A 15,635-nucleotide genomic window follows, 5' to 3' on the forward strand; every position below is an offset into this window, starting at 1 on the left:
CAGTTTAAAGCTACACAACTGGAAGTGGGGGATAGTAGAGCAAGGCTCACCTCCTGGACCCCTCCCCCTCAAGCATCCTGTGGAAATCCCATGGTGGCTGTGCTTCAGGGGAAGCATCACCTTTTATGTTCTATTACTGTTCATTATGCATTCATTCGATTGTATTTATTAAGCGCTTACCATGTGCAGAGCACTGTACTAAGAACTTGGGAAAGTACAATACAACAGTAAAGAGTGACAATCCCTGCCCACAACTAGCTCACAGTCTGTCTTTACCGTGGGGTTGTTCTCTTGACAGCCAGTTCTTTGCCAACTTCTTCCCTTTTATCTGGAAACAAACCCGGTCTCCTTCAGTGAGACATAGTCCCTTAAATGCTGACTGACTAAGGACTTTTTCATATTGCAACTAAAAAGTTATCTCGTTGGGGATCAAAGAGCTCTGCATTCCTCAATTTAATTCCCAAGTCCACCTCTCAAGAGTTTCCTTCACTGCTCTGGGTACTCCAGATTTCCAGAACTCTCTCTGGAACTTGAGAGTTGATGGGACAGGAAACTTCATAATTAACCCTTCATTTTAGCTCTGGAACAGAATATTAAAAGCTCTGCACTCAGGAGTTTTGAGAAGTGGCAGTGTAGTAAGGTTTTCATCAAGACCTTGATTTGAACCTCTCTGATTATTAGGCCAGCTTTGACTTTTGTTCATAGCTTTGTCTCTGATAGCCTTGAAACTTACAGTGTACAAGAGAAGGAGAAAAAAGGAAAGAAAATGTAGGGATATCTCATAGCACAACTCCTGATGTTCAGATATGTGGCCAATCACCCTGTTTGACAGGAGAATTTAAGGCCATTTTTTTTCTGACATTAGTAAAGTGGAGGAACCTGGTATTGAGTTCGCCAAGCCTCCCTGTAGTCCTTCTGAAGGTGGGCTACACAACCCATGTTGAACTTGGTTCCCTAAACTCTGGGTAGATGTCAACCTGGACATCCTACCCTACCCTAGCAAAGTCAGGGCAATGCAGAACGGAGTGGGAGATGAGGAAAAGTGGGGCTTAGTCTGGGAAGGCCTCTTGGTGGACCTCCGACCAAGGTGATGGAGGAGTGCTTTCAAGTCAATGATGAGGAGTTTTTGTTTGATGTGGAGGTGGATGGGCAACCACTGAAGTTTTTTGAGGAGTGGGTGACATGTCCTGAATGTTTTTGTTGAAAAATGGTCTAAACTGTAAGCTCTCTCTGGGCAGGGAACGTGTCTACCAACTACTGTATTTTACTCTCCCTAGTGCATAGTACAGTGCTCTGTACACGATAAGCGCTCAATAAATATGACTATCAGCTCTCTTCAGCTCGCAGACTTCACCCTCTCTCTTATTCTGCTTCACTCTGGCCTCTCATACTTCTGACCCCTGGCTCAGACTGATCCCCCAGCCTGGACCTCCCTCTCCCTTCAAATCTGCCAGATAATAATAATAATAACAATGTTGGTATTTGTTAAGGGCTTACTATGTGCAGAGCACTGTTCTAAGTGCTGGGGTAGATACAGGGTAATCAGGTTGTCCCACGTTAGGCTCACAGTCTTAATCCCCATTTTACAGATGAGGTAACTGAGGCATAGAGAAGTTAAGTGACTTGCCCACAGTCACACAACTGACAAGTGGCAGAGGCGGGACTCGAACACATGACCTCTGACTGCCAAGCCCTTGCTCTTTCCACTGAGCCAATAACACTTGTGTGTGTATATATATATATGTATCTGTAATTAATTCATTTATATTAATGTCTGTCCCCGCTCTAGACAGTAAGCTTGTCGTGGGCAGGGAATGTGTCTACCAACTCTTATACTGTACTCTCCCAAGCACTTAGTACAGTGCTCTTCTCACAGTAAGTGCTCAATAAATACAAATGATTGATTAATAACAGCTTCTCTAGGCTTCAAAGCCTTAATCCCTTCTCCTCTTAGGAGGCATTATTCAGTTACTTTCCCAACATCCTAAGTAGTCACCCTCAACAGCCACTCTCAGCACGTGTATAAAATAAATATATTCAGGGACTTATTCAGTCATTTCATCTTGGCACACGACCAGTTATATCCTTGTTCTTCCTTCTGCTTGTAACTAATTTATGGCTGCATATATTGTAAGTCCACGTACTCCTCTCTAGCCCATGCCCTTTACTCCTCCCAGCTTTTTTAATGGTATTTGTTAAGCTCTCACTATGTGCCAGGAACTGTTCTGAGCACTGAAGTAGATTAAAGGTAACCAGGTTGGACACAGTCTGTGTCCCACATAGGACTCCCATTTTTCAGATGAGGTAACAGGCCCAGAGAAGTGAAGCGACTTGCCCAAGGTCACAGAGCAGACAAGTGGTGGAGGTGGGATTAGCACCCAGGTGCTCTTGACTCCCAGGCCTGCGCTCTTATCATGTCTTATCCTCTACTAGTCCCCTTGCCCACCTTTAGGCTCATTTCCTTCCCCCTACCTGGAATCCCCTCCCCCTTCAAACCCACTAGGCCCACAACATTGTGCTGGGAAACTGGATAGTTTGATATTGAAATAATGAAAGGACACTACGCAGGTTTAATGTCTCTTTCTGGTCTAAATTAGGTCTCAGAAAGTAAACTCACACTGAACACGAAATCAGGAGCTGACACTATCCCTTTAAATACCCTACGTACCCCTGGGAAAGCAAGAGATAATGGTATACCCAAGAATCAAGCAGAATAAATCGTAGTGTTCATCCTGCTTGGTTGTCAGCTCTTTGAGCCTGAATGGAAAGGTTAAGTACAATGTTGTTCTTGCAGAGCCAGAAATCTTTCTCTGTTTGTCTTTCAATAGCAGGTAATACAAAAGATTTAATTCAGGAGTGGGGAATGAAGTGATTTTAAAGATTTTAATTTTAGTTTAAAGACAAGCAATTAGAAATGTGTGTGTTAGAATTAGCTGTGTTGTTTCAGTATTGGAAAACATACTGGTCACAGCAAGTCCCCGCTTGAAAATCAATTGAATTTATGGGAGCCTTGCCTTCCCAATGGCTACGCCTACCTCATCCTACATCATTGATCATTTGAAACGTTCATTTCGCTAGTGTATGTTTCTTAAGTAACTTCAAAATGTTGTTTGTTTTTTTGACCTAGGCTTGAAGCTTCAGGACTTCTTAGTGGACAATGAAACCTTATCAGGATTTCTCCTTCACAACCTGACCATGTCACAGGCTGCTGTGGCAGAGATACTGAATGCTGAAGTCAACCTCCAACAGGTAGGAAGTTGTCTGTTGCTTCTTCACTGTGATTGGGTTGCCATAAGAAGGAATTCTGGCATCTGAAAATGGACAAACTCATTTTAGCACAGAAATCCAGATGTAGCTCAAGGGGATTTTCACGCATCCTGGCGATAGCCTGCTTTAACCTCTCTCACTCTCATCTATTATATAAATGTAACTAATGCAACAAGGATATTGGTTAGCTATCAACAAATTCTGTCCATTCATTAAAAAAAACCCTGACCATCCTGCTGTTCTTTCTGAGGGGCTGCAGAAAGCTGGGAAGAAAGTTTTTCTGGGAAAAACCTTGAGGGGGAATGGAAAGAGGTCTAGGAAGAAACTTGGCAGGAGAGAAGCCAGCAGAGTCTGATTTCCCATATCCAGGTTTCTTCCTGGCCCTCCTCCAAGCTTTCCCAATCTGGATCTTTCTGGACACCTCAGATGATACTAATGGCTATTCCTCTTCTCTTCCTCACAATCACCTCCCATTATTTGAATGGGCCCTCAGGTTAAGGTCATCATATTTTCTGAAAGTGCTGGGTAGAGAGGCTTCAATGGTCTGGGATTAGTGGGGAGAAAAAGACGGTAAAGAGAGACAGAGAGCTAGATGGAGAGAGAGAGAGAGTTAGAGAGAGAGAGAGAGCCATATAATGCACACCACACCCTTAAAAACAATCCTCACAGCACATAAATTGGTAATGGAGTATCTTTTCAAGAAAGGTGGATGAGTCATGGTCCTTAGACCTGTGTGAGGATGATCATATAACATATACTATGGAACAGTAAGATGTCATTAATCACCATCATAATCCTAAAAACCTGCCTGCAACTGTAAGACTTTTAAAGTTTCCTGATCCTCAGAGGGGCTTAGTCATTTTTTTTTCCCCAAGATCACACAGCAAGTTGATCTGAGAATATGTACCCAAGTCCTGCATCCTAGCCACTGCAACATCTTGCCTTTACCGAAGGCGATAGAATCAGCTGTATTTCCACTAAAAAAACCCAAACAACTTCTTAGTGCTTCACTTTAGTAAAACTTGTAAAAAAAAAAAAAAATTAGTCAATTATGAGGAAGAACAAAATAATGTGATAACTCCCTATCCATGATGATTAGCGACCCTGCTGAAAAACTATGAAAATCAGTTTGATAATCGCTAATTATGTGACTACAAAATTCACTCACAGAAGGAAGATACATTTGTAAATTGCATAATTTACCATTATGTCTTCCAAATTTTGATCTTTCACTTGTTAGAGCTTGTTGCACGGCAGTAGCATTCTGATAAACACTGAATTTAAAATACAAATACTGAGCATTTAAAATCTTCAGCATCGTAATTACTTGGGTTGTACTTATATTGTAATTAGAGTCACCCTGTTCATAGTGCTACTAAATAGAGGTACAGCAATCTGATTGCACAGCAGTCAAGGAGTGGTTTTCTAGAAGGGAAAAACTTGAAGTGGCCTTGATTGCCTGGTAGTGAGGAAAATTAAATGCAAAACATGGTATGATAAAAGCTGGGCAGCATGAGTAATGAACTGTGGGACTCTGGGATTTGGGGTCTTTCTCGGATTTAAATGTGTCAAAAAGAAGGAGCAATTATATCTATTTAAGCTGGTTCTGTTCTACCGGACCGGGCCCTGGATGGCTGTCAGCTGAGCCACAAAGATATCCTCGTTTTGAGAAAATTGGGGCTGGAGCAGTATCCTTCCAGTAATGGGAGGACTGCTTCAGGTACGTCGGGAAGGGAGAGGAAGACGTCAACTGTATCACTTATTACTCTTTAGATTGTAAGAATCTTGCCATGAGGACTTATTTTTGTATGTTTCCAAGCACTCAGTACCAGTCACACCTCATGCCGTAGGTGCCCAATAAGTTCTGATGATAATGATACTCTCCTGTTGACTTAAGTGGAATATACCATTTCCTTAAAGCCAGAGAAGTGATAGACGGGCAGTTAGGGCTGGATGAAGTCTCCTGTGGGACTGGGACTATTCAGTTTTGTGGGGACCCTGTATACAAGCCTTTTTCCTAATTTAAAACAAAATAATTGCAATTCTGGCCTTGTTACTATTAATGCTATATTAATACTATACTGAATTAACATATAAATCTGTTCTCTGGTTACATTTCAGTCTTAAAACATGTACAATATAGTTTCAATTCCAAATAGCCTACTTCTTGCCGTAGAAAATCTGATATATATTCCAAACCATAGATCGTGTATTTTATATATGTGTGTGTCTATACACACATATATGCATATATATATATATATAAATATCTAGAATTATGGTTTTATTTTTGTGCCTCCCCCAATCCCCCAGCCTGATGTCTTGAGCTGCAGCCCTTTCAAGGCCCTGCATTAATCCAGCCCAGCAGACAGAAACTTTCTACAGGCACACAATAGGTTAGCGGTTTTGTAATCTGCGACTTCCACAACAAATGAAATCCTTCCTGGAAACCTTCGTTGTTCAGATTCCCCCAGTTAAAATCTGAGTTTATGATTCTCCCCTCTCACCCTCTCGTCTGGTTGGTTCCCCCAGGCAGGATCTGATAGATGGCAAAATCTGTCTGTTGAGTGCTCACACCAACCTAAGCCAGATCTGATGGGTGAGAAAATCTGACTGTTCAGTCCCCCACACCAGTGAAGCAATCCCCTCCGGTTTTGAATGTGGGTGGGTGGGTCGAGTGGGCACTCAGCACCCACCGTGTCTTTCATTTCATTGCAGCGGACACTCTGTGCTACCCACCCCTTGGTCTTTCTGTTGCAAAAGCAGAAAGTGCTAGAGGTGGGGGATGGGGGAGCAGTTTGGACAGGCAACTGGAAGGGTGTCTGACCTGAGTCATATTCACTCTGGACCCAGCCAGCTCCAAGAAAATTGGGGTATATGGGTGGTCTCTGGAGAGGCAACTGGGTATGTGTGTGTGGTGGTGGGAGGGGGGAACACACCCAAGGCATGCCTTGATCTTTGTGCTGGCAGCTTTTCTCCTGTCTTCTATTGAATCTCCATGACAAACCCGGGCAAGACCCTGACCCACCCTGCTTCCTCCCTCTATCTCACTCGCTCTTGTCTAGCAATGCCAAAATCAAACATTAGTAGACCTGAGAAAGGGAATAATTTCTTTGTAAAGCCAATTTTAAAATGATCAATCTTGGGCCCAAAATGTCCAGACATGAGGACCACTGTCAGTAAAGTTGGATTAGTTCCATGGTACCCTTTCTAATAATGCTGCCTTTCACATCGCCATCCCTGTAATGGTCTAACAATGCAGTGCAAGGAAAACATTTTGTCTTTGGGAAGCTCATTTCGATCTGTTTGATTCTGAAATATTTTTTATAACTGCTTGCAGGTGGTTGTGTCTGGCTACCGGATGAGCTTGCAAAATCTCTGTAATGGAACCAAATTAACTGAGTTTGTTAAAATCAATGACCAGGCATTAGCAGAGCTCAATGAAAGCATTATTTGTGCACTGCCAAAGGAAAATCTTGAAGCAGCAGAGCAAATCTTTCGTTCTAACCTGGATCCTTTTAAACCCATTCTGGTAAGTAGACTTGTGTCTAATTGGACCTTTAAAAGAATGACTATTGTGATGACTTTCTGCTTAATCCCTAATTAATAGTTTGCTTGGAGGTAATGTGATGGAAAAGTTACAAATGCCAATGTTTTGTGGAAGTGAGCTTTAACAATAACGCTGAATAGACTCTGATTCTAAAAATATTTACAATAAAGCGCTCTTCAGTAGAATCAAAGGATTGGCATAGCTGTTGAAAGAACATCTAGTTGAATGCATTTTGACCTTTTTCATCCAGGGGAGAAACCTCTCTACTTCTCCGGTCTTAGCCCATGAGAGTAGGTTACTGCATCTGTTCAGTGTGCTTCAGGATAAAAAGTATTTCATCGACTTGCTCTTTCACATAGGTAATCATGCTTAGGAGTGTATTAGCATCTATGTAGACAAATTCAAGATGGTGGCACTAAAGCTTCTTGGGACATAATAATAATAATGATGGCATTTGTTAAGCGCTTACTATGTGCCAAGTACTGTTCTAAGCGCTAGGGTAGATACAAGGTAATCAGGTTGTCCCACGTAGGGCTCACAGTCTTAATCCCCATTTTATAGATGAGGTGACTGAGGCACAGAGAATTTAAGTGACTTGCCCAAAGTCACACAGCTGACAAGTGGCGGAGGGGACAGGTTAGGAAGTTATCTTGGGTACACAGGACACAGCAACTGAAAGTTCTGTTCTAGTCCATCCTTCTGCTTTCCAGATGTACAATGAGAGACAGATTGATGGCATGTTTTATGGCTTCTATGGAGGAGGTAACCTTAGTAACTCATTCCTGTGGAAACAATTCTGACTTTCAAGAATTTCTTATATCCTGTATACATCCTTGTTGCAGCTTAAGGTCACTTCCTCTCTTTACGTCTTCTGAGAAGATGGAGAAAAGCTATACACCATCTTCTGTATAATATCATTTGTCTTTTGCTATCAACCAGCTGATACCTGTAAACATGCAGTTTTAGGAATGTGGATAAAATTCCAGACACCACCCTGTCCCTTTCTAGTCATGTAGATTATCCTCTCTCACCTCCTTATTCATTGACTTGGTTTCTTAGAGGAAGTAAGGTACGGTCTGATAGAAACTTTTTGGGGTTCTGTACCAAGAAAAAAATGGGACCCTTTTGTCTTTCCAAAATGGAAACCCTGTTAAGAAGATACTTGAGCAGAGTGCTCAATAAATACCACTGATTGTATGGCTCGATGTACTCTGACCCAGGCCCAAATTGAAGGGGTTGCCTGTGTTGTGGTTGCAGATGGCTTCCAAATTTACAAGTCCCCAAATTTTGTTGATCATTTTATAATTTTTTCAGATTTTTTTCTTCCAAACTTTTCACCAAGCCATTTGAATTCTTTTAGCTGTGCTGCCTCTAAATAACATGAATTATGTTACCAGTCATTGTCAAACACTAAAATGTAAAAATGCTTATGCTTGCTTTTTAATTTCGTCACAAAAGGGTCCCATTTTTTTCTTGGCACAAGACCCCAACAAGTTTCAATCAGGCCGTGCCCTTACTTCCTCTAAGACACCAAGTATCTTCTTAACAGGATTTTCATTTTGGGGTGTCTATGTTTGCTGCTGCTCTCCCCACAACCCTTACTATCTTTAGCTTTAGTTCCTGCAGTTGCCACTGCTTTTATTGGCGAGCATTTGAACTTTAGGTTCCCCGCTTTCTCCTTTCTGACCTTATCTTATTGTTTCCCTCAGCTTCTCGTTTGGTCCCTGTCACTCCAGCACATGCACAAGAGAAAATGTTTCCTAGACTGTAAGCTCGTTGTGGGCTGGGAACACGTCTACTAATTCTGCTGTAGTGTACTCTCCTAATGCCTGGGATCACAATTCTACAGAAGCAGATAGATGCTAGAATGTCTACATTCAGCATTCATCCATTCAACCATATTTATATTTTATGCCCCCAGGGGGGCATTGTGTTCAATTGAGAAAGTGACCTGCTGCTTGTGGGTGGATTATTTAAAGTTTTCTAGGGAAAGATATTCACGGTGTGGAGCTATAACTGGCCCACCCATTGTTCCTGCGCTTTTGTCAGGCACTCTCTGAGGCCAAAATGAACCCATTCGATGACTAGATATTATTTACAGCTGATGGATGCACTTAAGTCTTTCCTACAGTGAGACCCTTTTGGACTGTGAGAGGTTGTGGTAAATGGCAGCCCAGTCCCCTTGAGCTGCTTAGCTTTCACAAGATAAGGTTTAACGCTTACCCTTTTAGCCTAAATAATGCATGTTTCTAGAATTGGAGAATCATTCACAGATGCTACATATATATTCATAGTTGGAAGAGAATTTGATCTTATAACCTATTCAGCTTCTGGCTCACATGTGACTCCTGACAAACATGGAGGCACAGAGAAGTGAAGTGACTCACCCAAAGTCACTCAGCTAAGTGGTGGAGCTGGGATTAGAACCCACAACCCCTGACTCCAAAGCCCGTGCTCTTTCCTCTAAGCCATGCTGCTACTCTAATTATTATATTATTATGATTATAATGATTAATAATTGTAGTATAACTATGGTAGTTATTAATCATAATTATTATTATTAAAAAGGGTGTGGAAAACACCCCCGAGCAAACATCTCAGCCGTCTGCTTGAAAATGTGCTGTAGCTGAGCTAATGGATGATCTGCACCTAGTGCACTGTCATTCTCCCAGAAAATACTCAATGATTCCAAAGTGATCAGTCACTCAAGCAGCTCTCCCCCTCCTTCCTTACCTCACCAATTAATCTCCTACAATCCAGTCTGCACAGTTCACTCCACTGATGCCAACCTACTCACTGCTCCTGAGCCAACTCATCGCTGACCCCTTGCCCACATCCTCCCTTTGGCCTGGAACTCTCTCCCTTTGCATATCTGACAGACCACCATTCTCCATACAGGTTACTCATGGCAGAGGCAATATTGAAGTTAAAATTTGTAGTCCAGTTATCTTTCCATAAGGCTATCCTGCTTCTTTTAAGGCACCCTATAGTGCAGCCTTCCATAGAGGTCCATCAGTTTATACTGCTCTTTTCTCGGCTGCCCAGCTAGGTTCAAAGAGAGATTTCAGACCATAAACATTTTAATCATCCATATTTTCCTTATCCTACCCATAAATTGAAGTATCTGATGCACTGGGGATCAATAGTCCAAAGAAGTGAGCTTCTAGTGCTGTAGGTTGTATTTTCTTTAAATAATACCGTTCATTAAATATTTGAATTTCAAACATCACTCTTTTTAGTCTGATTTATTTCAGGTTCAGAGTAATTTCTTTTAGCATGAGTGTATTGGATCCATACTAACTGGTGTGGATGATTTAGGAAAATAGTTTTGTGCAAGGCATTAATGTTCTTCAGAAAGAGTGTGTCAAGCTCAATGGGTGAGCCCTTTTCTGAGGGAATCCTTATAATTGTGTTTATGCAAATCCAAATCCAACAGGGTAAACTACTGTTAGGCATGAGTTTTAGTAAATATACTAAATATATTATTGGTAATGTATCACTAATACCTGAAGTAATATCTATAATATTCTTGTCAGTATGTCCCAGCAATTAAGCAAAAGGTAATTAACTTGACTGTCTGCGATGTTTCTGAGAAAGTGGATTTCACATTTATGATTCTGAAGGAAATTGTGTGAGATTTGTAATCTTGATTAGCACTCCTAAACTGGGATTAAGAAATCATGATTTATCCAGGTTGTCTAAGACTTCCACATGGTTCCTGGCTGCTGTTGTATGTGAATTGTGAGACATTCAACCTCTTCATGAAGTGGGGTAAACAGAAGGATTTGTCCCCAGCACAGTGACCACCCATTTGAAACTGTCTGGCCAGATGATTTAGCAGTCTTGACCTATAATAACCCTACCAGAAGAAGGAACATTCTGTTAATGTTGAACAAAGAGATCTGTTCACTTGCAGCTTTTTGATAAAAGCAGCACATTCCTACAGGGGAAAAGCCCTATTCAGTTGGAAAAAGAACCCAATGTCAGGGGCTTCTGAAGTTGCACAGTAGAAATAAAACTGGACAAGGGAATTTATGAGTAGCAATTGCCTCTACGAGCTATTGTTCAATGATCCTTTTAGCCACTCAAGCCTTAGCTCAGGGTACATCACCTATGCACCAAGTTCTCATCCATTAAGCACTTAGGTACTCCCACCCCCTGCTGCCACAACAGCACATATATATGTATGTATATATATCTATATATATATATCTTTATGATCTGTTGCTTCCCCTTCACTGTAATATATTCTCATGTTTGTCTCCCCTCCCTAGACTGTAAACTTTTTGAGGGCAGGGATCATGTCTACTAACTCTACTGGGCTCTCCCAAACTCTTAATCAATCCATGGTGTTTTCAAGTACAGCGCTCTGCAAAGAGTAAGCAGCTTATCGATCGATTGATTAGAGTGAGTGTCAGGCTGTGAAGTTGTTAGCACTCAGATGAAAAATGGTAAAGTATCATTTATACTGTATGAATTAGGTGGACTTCAACCTTGATGCTTGAGGTCACAACTATACAGCCTCAATTAGCCATATTTTCCATTCTGGGAAAATGAAATAAAGCAAAAGACCACATTTTCCTCAATTACTCAGGTTATTGGGGAAAAGAGAAACATTTTTCTTTGAATTATCCAGATTTATTGTTTTCTTTGAGTAAATGAACTTTCATTTATACTAATACATGTAGCATTCCATAGCTCATTGACTTTCACACCTTTAGTTCTCTAGCCAGATCTTCACAAGCAGAGTGAAGTAAAAAGCTGAGCAATTAGCTGAAGAATTTGGCAATGTAATTCAGATTTTCCTCAACTTTCTGAGTATTCCAGCCAATAGATTTCCCTTCACTGATAAATTGTCCAGAAAATTATAGCTAGGAAGACTTGGCCTGTGGTTAAAAGAAACAATAGCATTCAAAAAGTTGTTTTTATAAATCTTTTCCATTAAATATTTTAGTCTTTTTGCCATTCATGGTGCAATATTGTAGTTCTGAAATATGCATGATTTCTTGGTCTAGACTCTTAGTCTATGATTATTTTGAGGACAAGAAAGAGGCTGCACTGGAAGAAAAATGCAGGAGAAATTTAAAATTCCTAAACACCCGAGAAAATTTTATTGATTTTTATCATCAGACTGAAGAATGTTTTTAATTAGGTACCCTCAAACATGTTGAATTTAATTCTTCTTTCCTTGTAAAACACAATGAGCTGGATAAAAATATTATTTTATGAAAATGTTTACATGGTATATAATTGTTAGAATGTAAATAGAAATGCTTTTCAAGATTGACTATGCTTTAACTGATTATATGCTTCATTTCCTTTTAGTCTGACTGCACTAGGCAGTGAAAATGATTAATTTTTTGCCAAGATTAAGGCTTTGTCTACTCAGGAAAATGGAGAATGGAGGCAATCTAATTATCTGGGTAATTCAGGAGAAAAAAACCTATTCAGTAAAACTTTGTATTGCCTAAACAATTCAGATTTCCTGTCTATATTCCCCGGGTCTACCCTAGCAAATTATCCAGAGACTTCAGCCATCAATTATCCAATGTTTCAAGTCCTCGCCACACCAGAACCTTTTGTCAGAAGTATCAGAATAATTGAAGCCAAAATATAGAGTTTTTTAAAATCCTGTGTTCTCTAAGTAATGTGTTAATCGAATTCTCTGTATAATCAATTCATCCTTCACTTCCTTGGTTTGTGTAGAGCCAGATAAGGGTTGCTAGCTCTAGGGGGAATGATAACTTCTTTTTCTCCCAATTTCATTTTGAATATAATAATAACTGTGGTATTTGTTTAGCACTTACTATGTGCCACGCATTGTACTAAGCAGGAAAACCTCTGTGCCATTATCCTTGACTCATCTCTTGCATGCAAACTGTGTTTTCAGTCAGACATTAAATCCTGTCACTTCTGTCTTCACATCTCTAGAATCTGCCCCTACTTCTCCATCTCAACTGTGTCTGTTTTTTGTTATATTGTACTCTCCCAAGTGCTTAGTACAGTGTTCTGCACACAGTAAACCCTCAATATGATTGCATGTGGAGTGGGATGGTCATAATGACTTTTGTCTCTGTGGGATTTATATAATACACTATAGTGTGTGGGAAATGCATCAGAGCTGTGATTCACATGAATACTGGCTTTTACTGGAACACTTGGGGAATACATAAAGTGCTTGCATTTCATCCTCTGTGGACACCATTTTGTCACGAGCCAAAGCATGAAATAATATATGAACTCCAGTTATCTTAACCAGAAAATATGGTCCTCAACAAAATGATTTTTAATTTGTGAACTCGAGGAGAGTTTGCTTCCAGTGATCAATGGTGACCTTTTTGTAGTGATTTCATCCTTTGTTGGTGGTGGGTGCTGTCTGCTGAAGACTTTTTGTTTGGAAATAATGGCAGAAATTCTGAACTGTGAAGTAATCTCTTAGTGCTGGTTTGAAAATATAATTTGACTCTATTATTTACCTTTGCCAAGTAAAATGACTAAGAAACTCCAGTTAACTTCTTCTTGAGCAGAATATTTAGCTGTGATATAGCATATGTTTAATTCATGTCAATTTATAACTAGAGCAGTTCATTATAATAGGCTTTTTGATTTCCATCATTGAAAATTATATGGTGGCACTGTATACTGAGGTTACCGCATTCTAGTTACCTTAAAGTACTTCAGTCGGTGTGGGTATGGGATTTTAAATGAACAGGGGCAGTGGGAGAGCATCGCCTCACTTGCCGTGCTGTTTGTCTCTGGGGTTCCACGTGGCACCAGAAACCGGATTTATTTTTAGGAGCCCCGAAGCCTGGATGGATCACATGCATTCCAGGCGGTAGGTCTGGGGGATTCTAGGGAACTGAGCTGGCAACTAAGCACCCCCTCCAGCACTTGCCCCAGAGCCCCACATGACCAAGAAGGTGTCACCTGGCACCCACACTGTCTTGTGAGTGTATGTGCCGTACTTCTTTTACATTACCAGTTCCTGTCAAAATCTTTGGGCGCCATATAACGGCTCTACATTTTATCATGGTTTTTTCTTACCTCCGGCAGACCCCTTTCATATTTATTTTATGCACTTGTTTTTTCTGCAGCCATGGATTTGAAAATAGAAATGAAATCCACTCAAAACCTCTCTTGAGGTTTGATTGATTGTAATTGATTTTGTAATTTGTAATTGAAATTGATTTGTATCCATTTCCTATATGCGATATTCATGTATTGGGATTTTGGGGAAATAATCTCTTGGATATGGGACAGATGCCAAATAGCTCCAAATTTCTGGATTTCAGAAATGCCAGATATTGGCTCTTTATTGATAAGGCAGCTATGCAAACATTTCACATTGATTGCTTTCTTACACCAAACAGAAATGTAGATGGTATACTTTATATAGTCCATAGAATACTTGGAAAAACTTAAGAAAAGAATAAGAAATCCTCATCTGAAGGGATTTGGTCTTGGGTATTGGTTGGGTTTGTTGGGAGGGGGAGGGGTTTGGTAAAGTTTAAGAAAGCAAATGAGTTTAACTTGTTTATTTTCTTTGGTGATTTCAAATTCACATTGTTGTTCAGAAACAAAATTCTTTTTTTCTTCCAGGCCAGAATAAACTCTAAAATCGCCCTCCCAGCCCAGGACCTGGCAGAAGCTATGGAGGATTTGCTGAAGAGCCTAGGAAACCTCGCCAAGGAAGTGAGTTACTTCTTCTTGGCACCGGAGGCAGAACTTTGGCCCATCACCTTTTTTTTTTTTTTAACCTTGTTTGACTTATCCAGAGCAAGTTTATGTTTAGTGCATTTCAGCGAAAGAGTCTGTTAACAGTGTCTTTTAACTTTGCTTTTTTATGACATTTTGAGGTGAGTGGAAAAGTACTGAAAACCATTGTGTGTGCTGGTATTCAGTGAAGATGGTTTTTCTGCTGTGGGCCGACTTTTCTTTGTATGGTAATCATTCATCCTTAGTGGTGCTAGAAAGTGTTGCTAGCTAAAATATCTCAATTGCTTAGCTACAGGGAGTGTCTGTGGGGATCTGGATCCCGACCTCTCCTTTATAAATATACGGTCACCCAAACCTCTGATTATGAATCACTTTCTCAATGCACACAGATTTCATTTGAATGTTGAAAACCACACATTTTCTTAGAAGTGATCGTTCTGCTGGAATCACAGGGCCGGGAGGGTCTCTAGAGGTCATCCAATCCAGTTTATCATTACCTGTGAGCTCTCTGGACACACCTCCTCTCTCTTCACAACCCCTTGGGCTCTGGGAGCTGGGTCCTCATGCCTTTGGAAGTGCCTCAGAATGAAAAAGGGCCTGGGCTCACACCGCACCTACGCACAATTGAACAAAATAGGATAGCCCTCCCGGTTGCCGAAGGACACCATGTAAGACCAGTGAGCCGTGGCACAACAACTGGGACTATTCTGGAAGGGTGTTGTAATCAGGAAAGGGACTAACCTCCAGATGTTCAAAATGTGTAATCAGCTAAATGGAGACGGCTAGGGTACTGATCACTCTAGTTTGTATTTTCACCTCACCTTTATTTTCCTTGTAAACTGTGGTAGTTTTCCCCTACTTGGATAATGTTAATGCAGTCTTTTGTGTGTGGGGGAGTTATTTCTCACTTGCATTGACTTTCAAAAAATACCATTTTTCTTTACACAACAGACCCATATTTGTGGCAAAATAGATTTTAGGATATTATCTTCGACTCCAGAAGGATGTTTTGTTGAGCATTGTTTTCTTGGTGGCAAAGTCTTATTGGAAGGTGAAGGGTAAAAGCACCCCATGTCTATAGTTAATCCACCAGGAGGTTATT

General features: G+C 40.6%; 1 protein-coding gene across 2 annotated transcripts in view; it reads left to right on the plus strand.

Moving 5' to 3' along the window:
* ABCA1 (ATP binding cassette subfamily A member 1) overlaps window positions 1-15,635 on the plus strand; it is a 137,280-nt gene that overhangs the window by 57,779 nt on the left and 63,866 nt on the right. For both annotated transcript variants that reach the window (XR_003756014.2, XM_029055713.2), the window contains exons 6-8: window positions 3,128-3,249; window positions 6,608-6,799; window positions 14,417-14,509. Coding sequence is in view for 1 of the 2 variants with exons in the window: in XM_029055713.2 (XP_028911546.1) it covers window positions 3,128-3,249; window positions 6,608-6,799; window positions 14,417-14,509 (407 nt within the window). In the remaining variant the exon portion in view is untranslated. The remainder of the gene's footprint in view (window positions 1-3,127; window positions 3,250-6,607; window positions 6,800-14,416; window positions 14,510-15,635) is intronic.

Source organism: Ornithorhynchus anatinus, chromosome X5, assembly GCF_004115215.2.
Source record: "Ornithorhynchus anatinus isolate Pmale09 chromosome X5, mOrnAna1.pri.v4, whole genome shotgun sequence".
Classification (NCBI taxonomy): Eukaryota; Metazoa; Chordata; class Mammalia; order Monotremata; family Ornithorhynchidae; genus Ornithorhynchus; species Ornithorhynchus anatinus.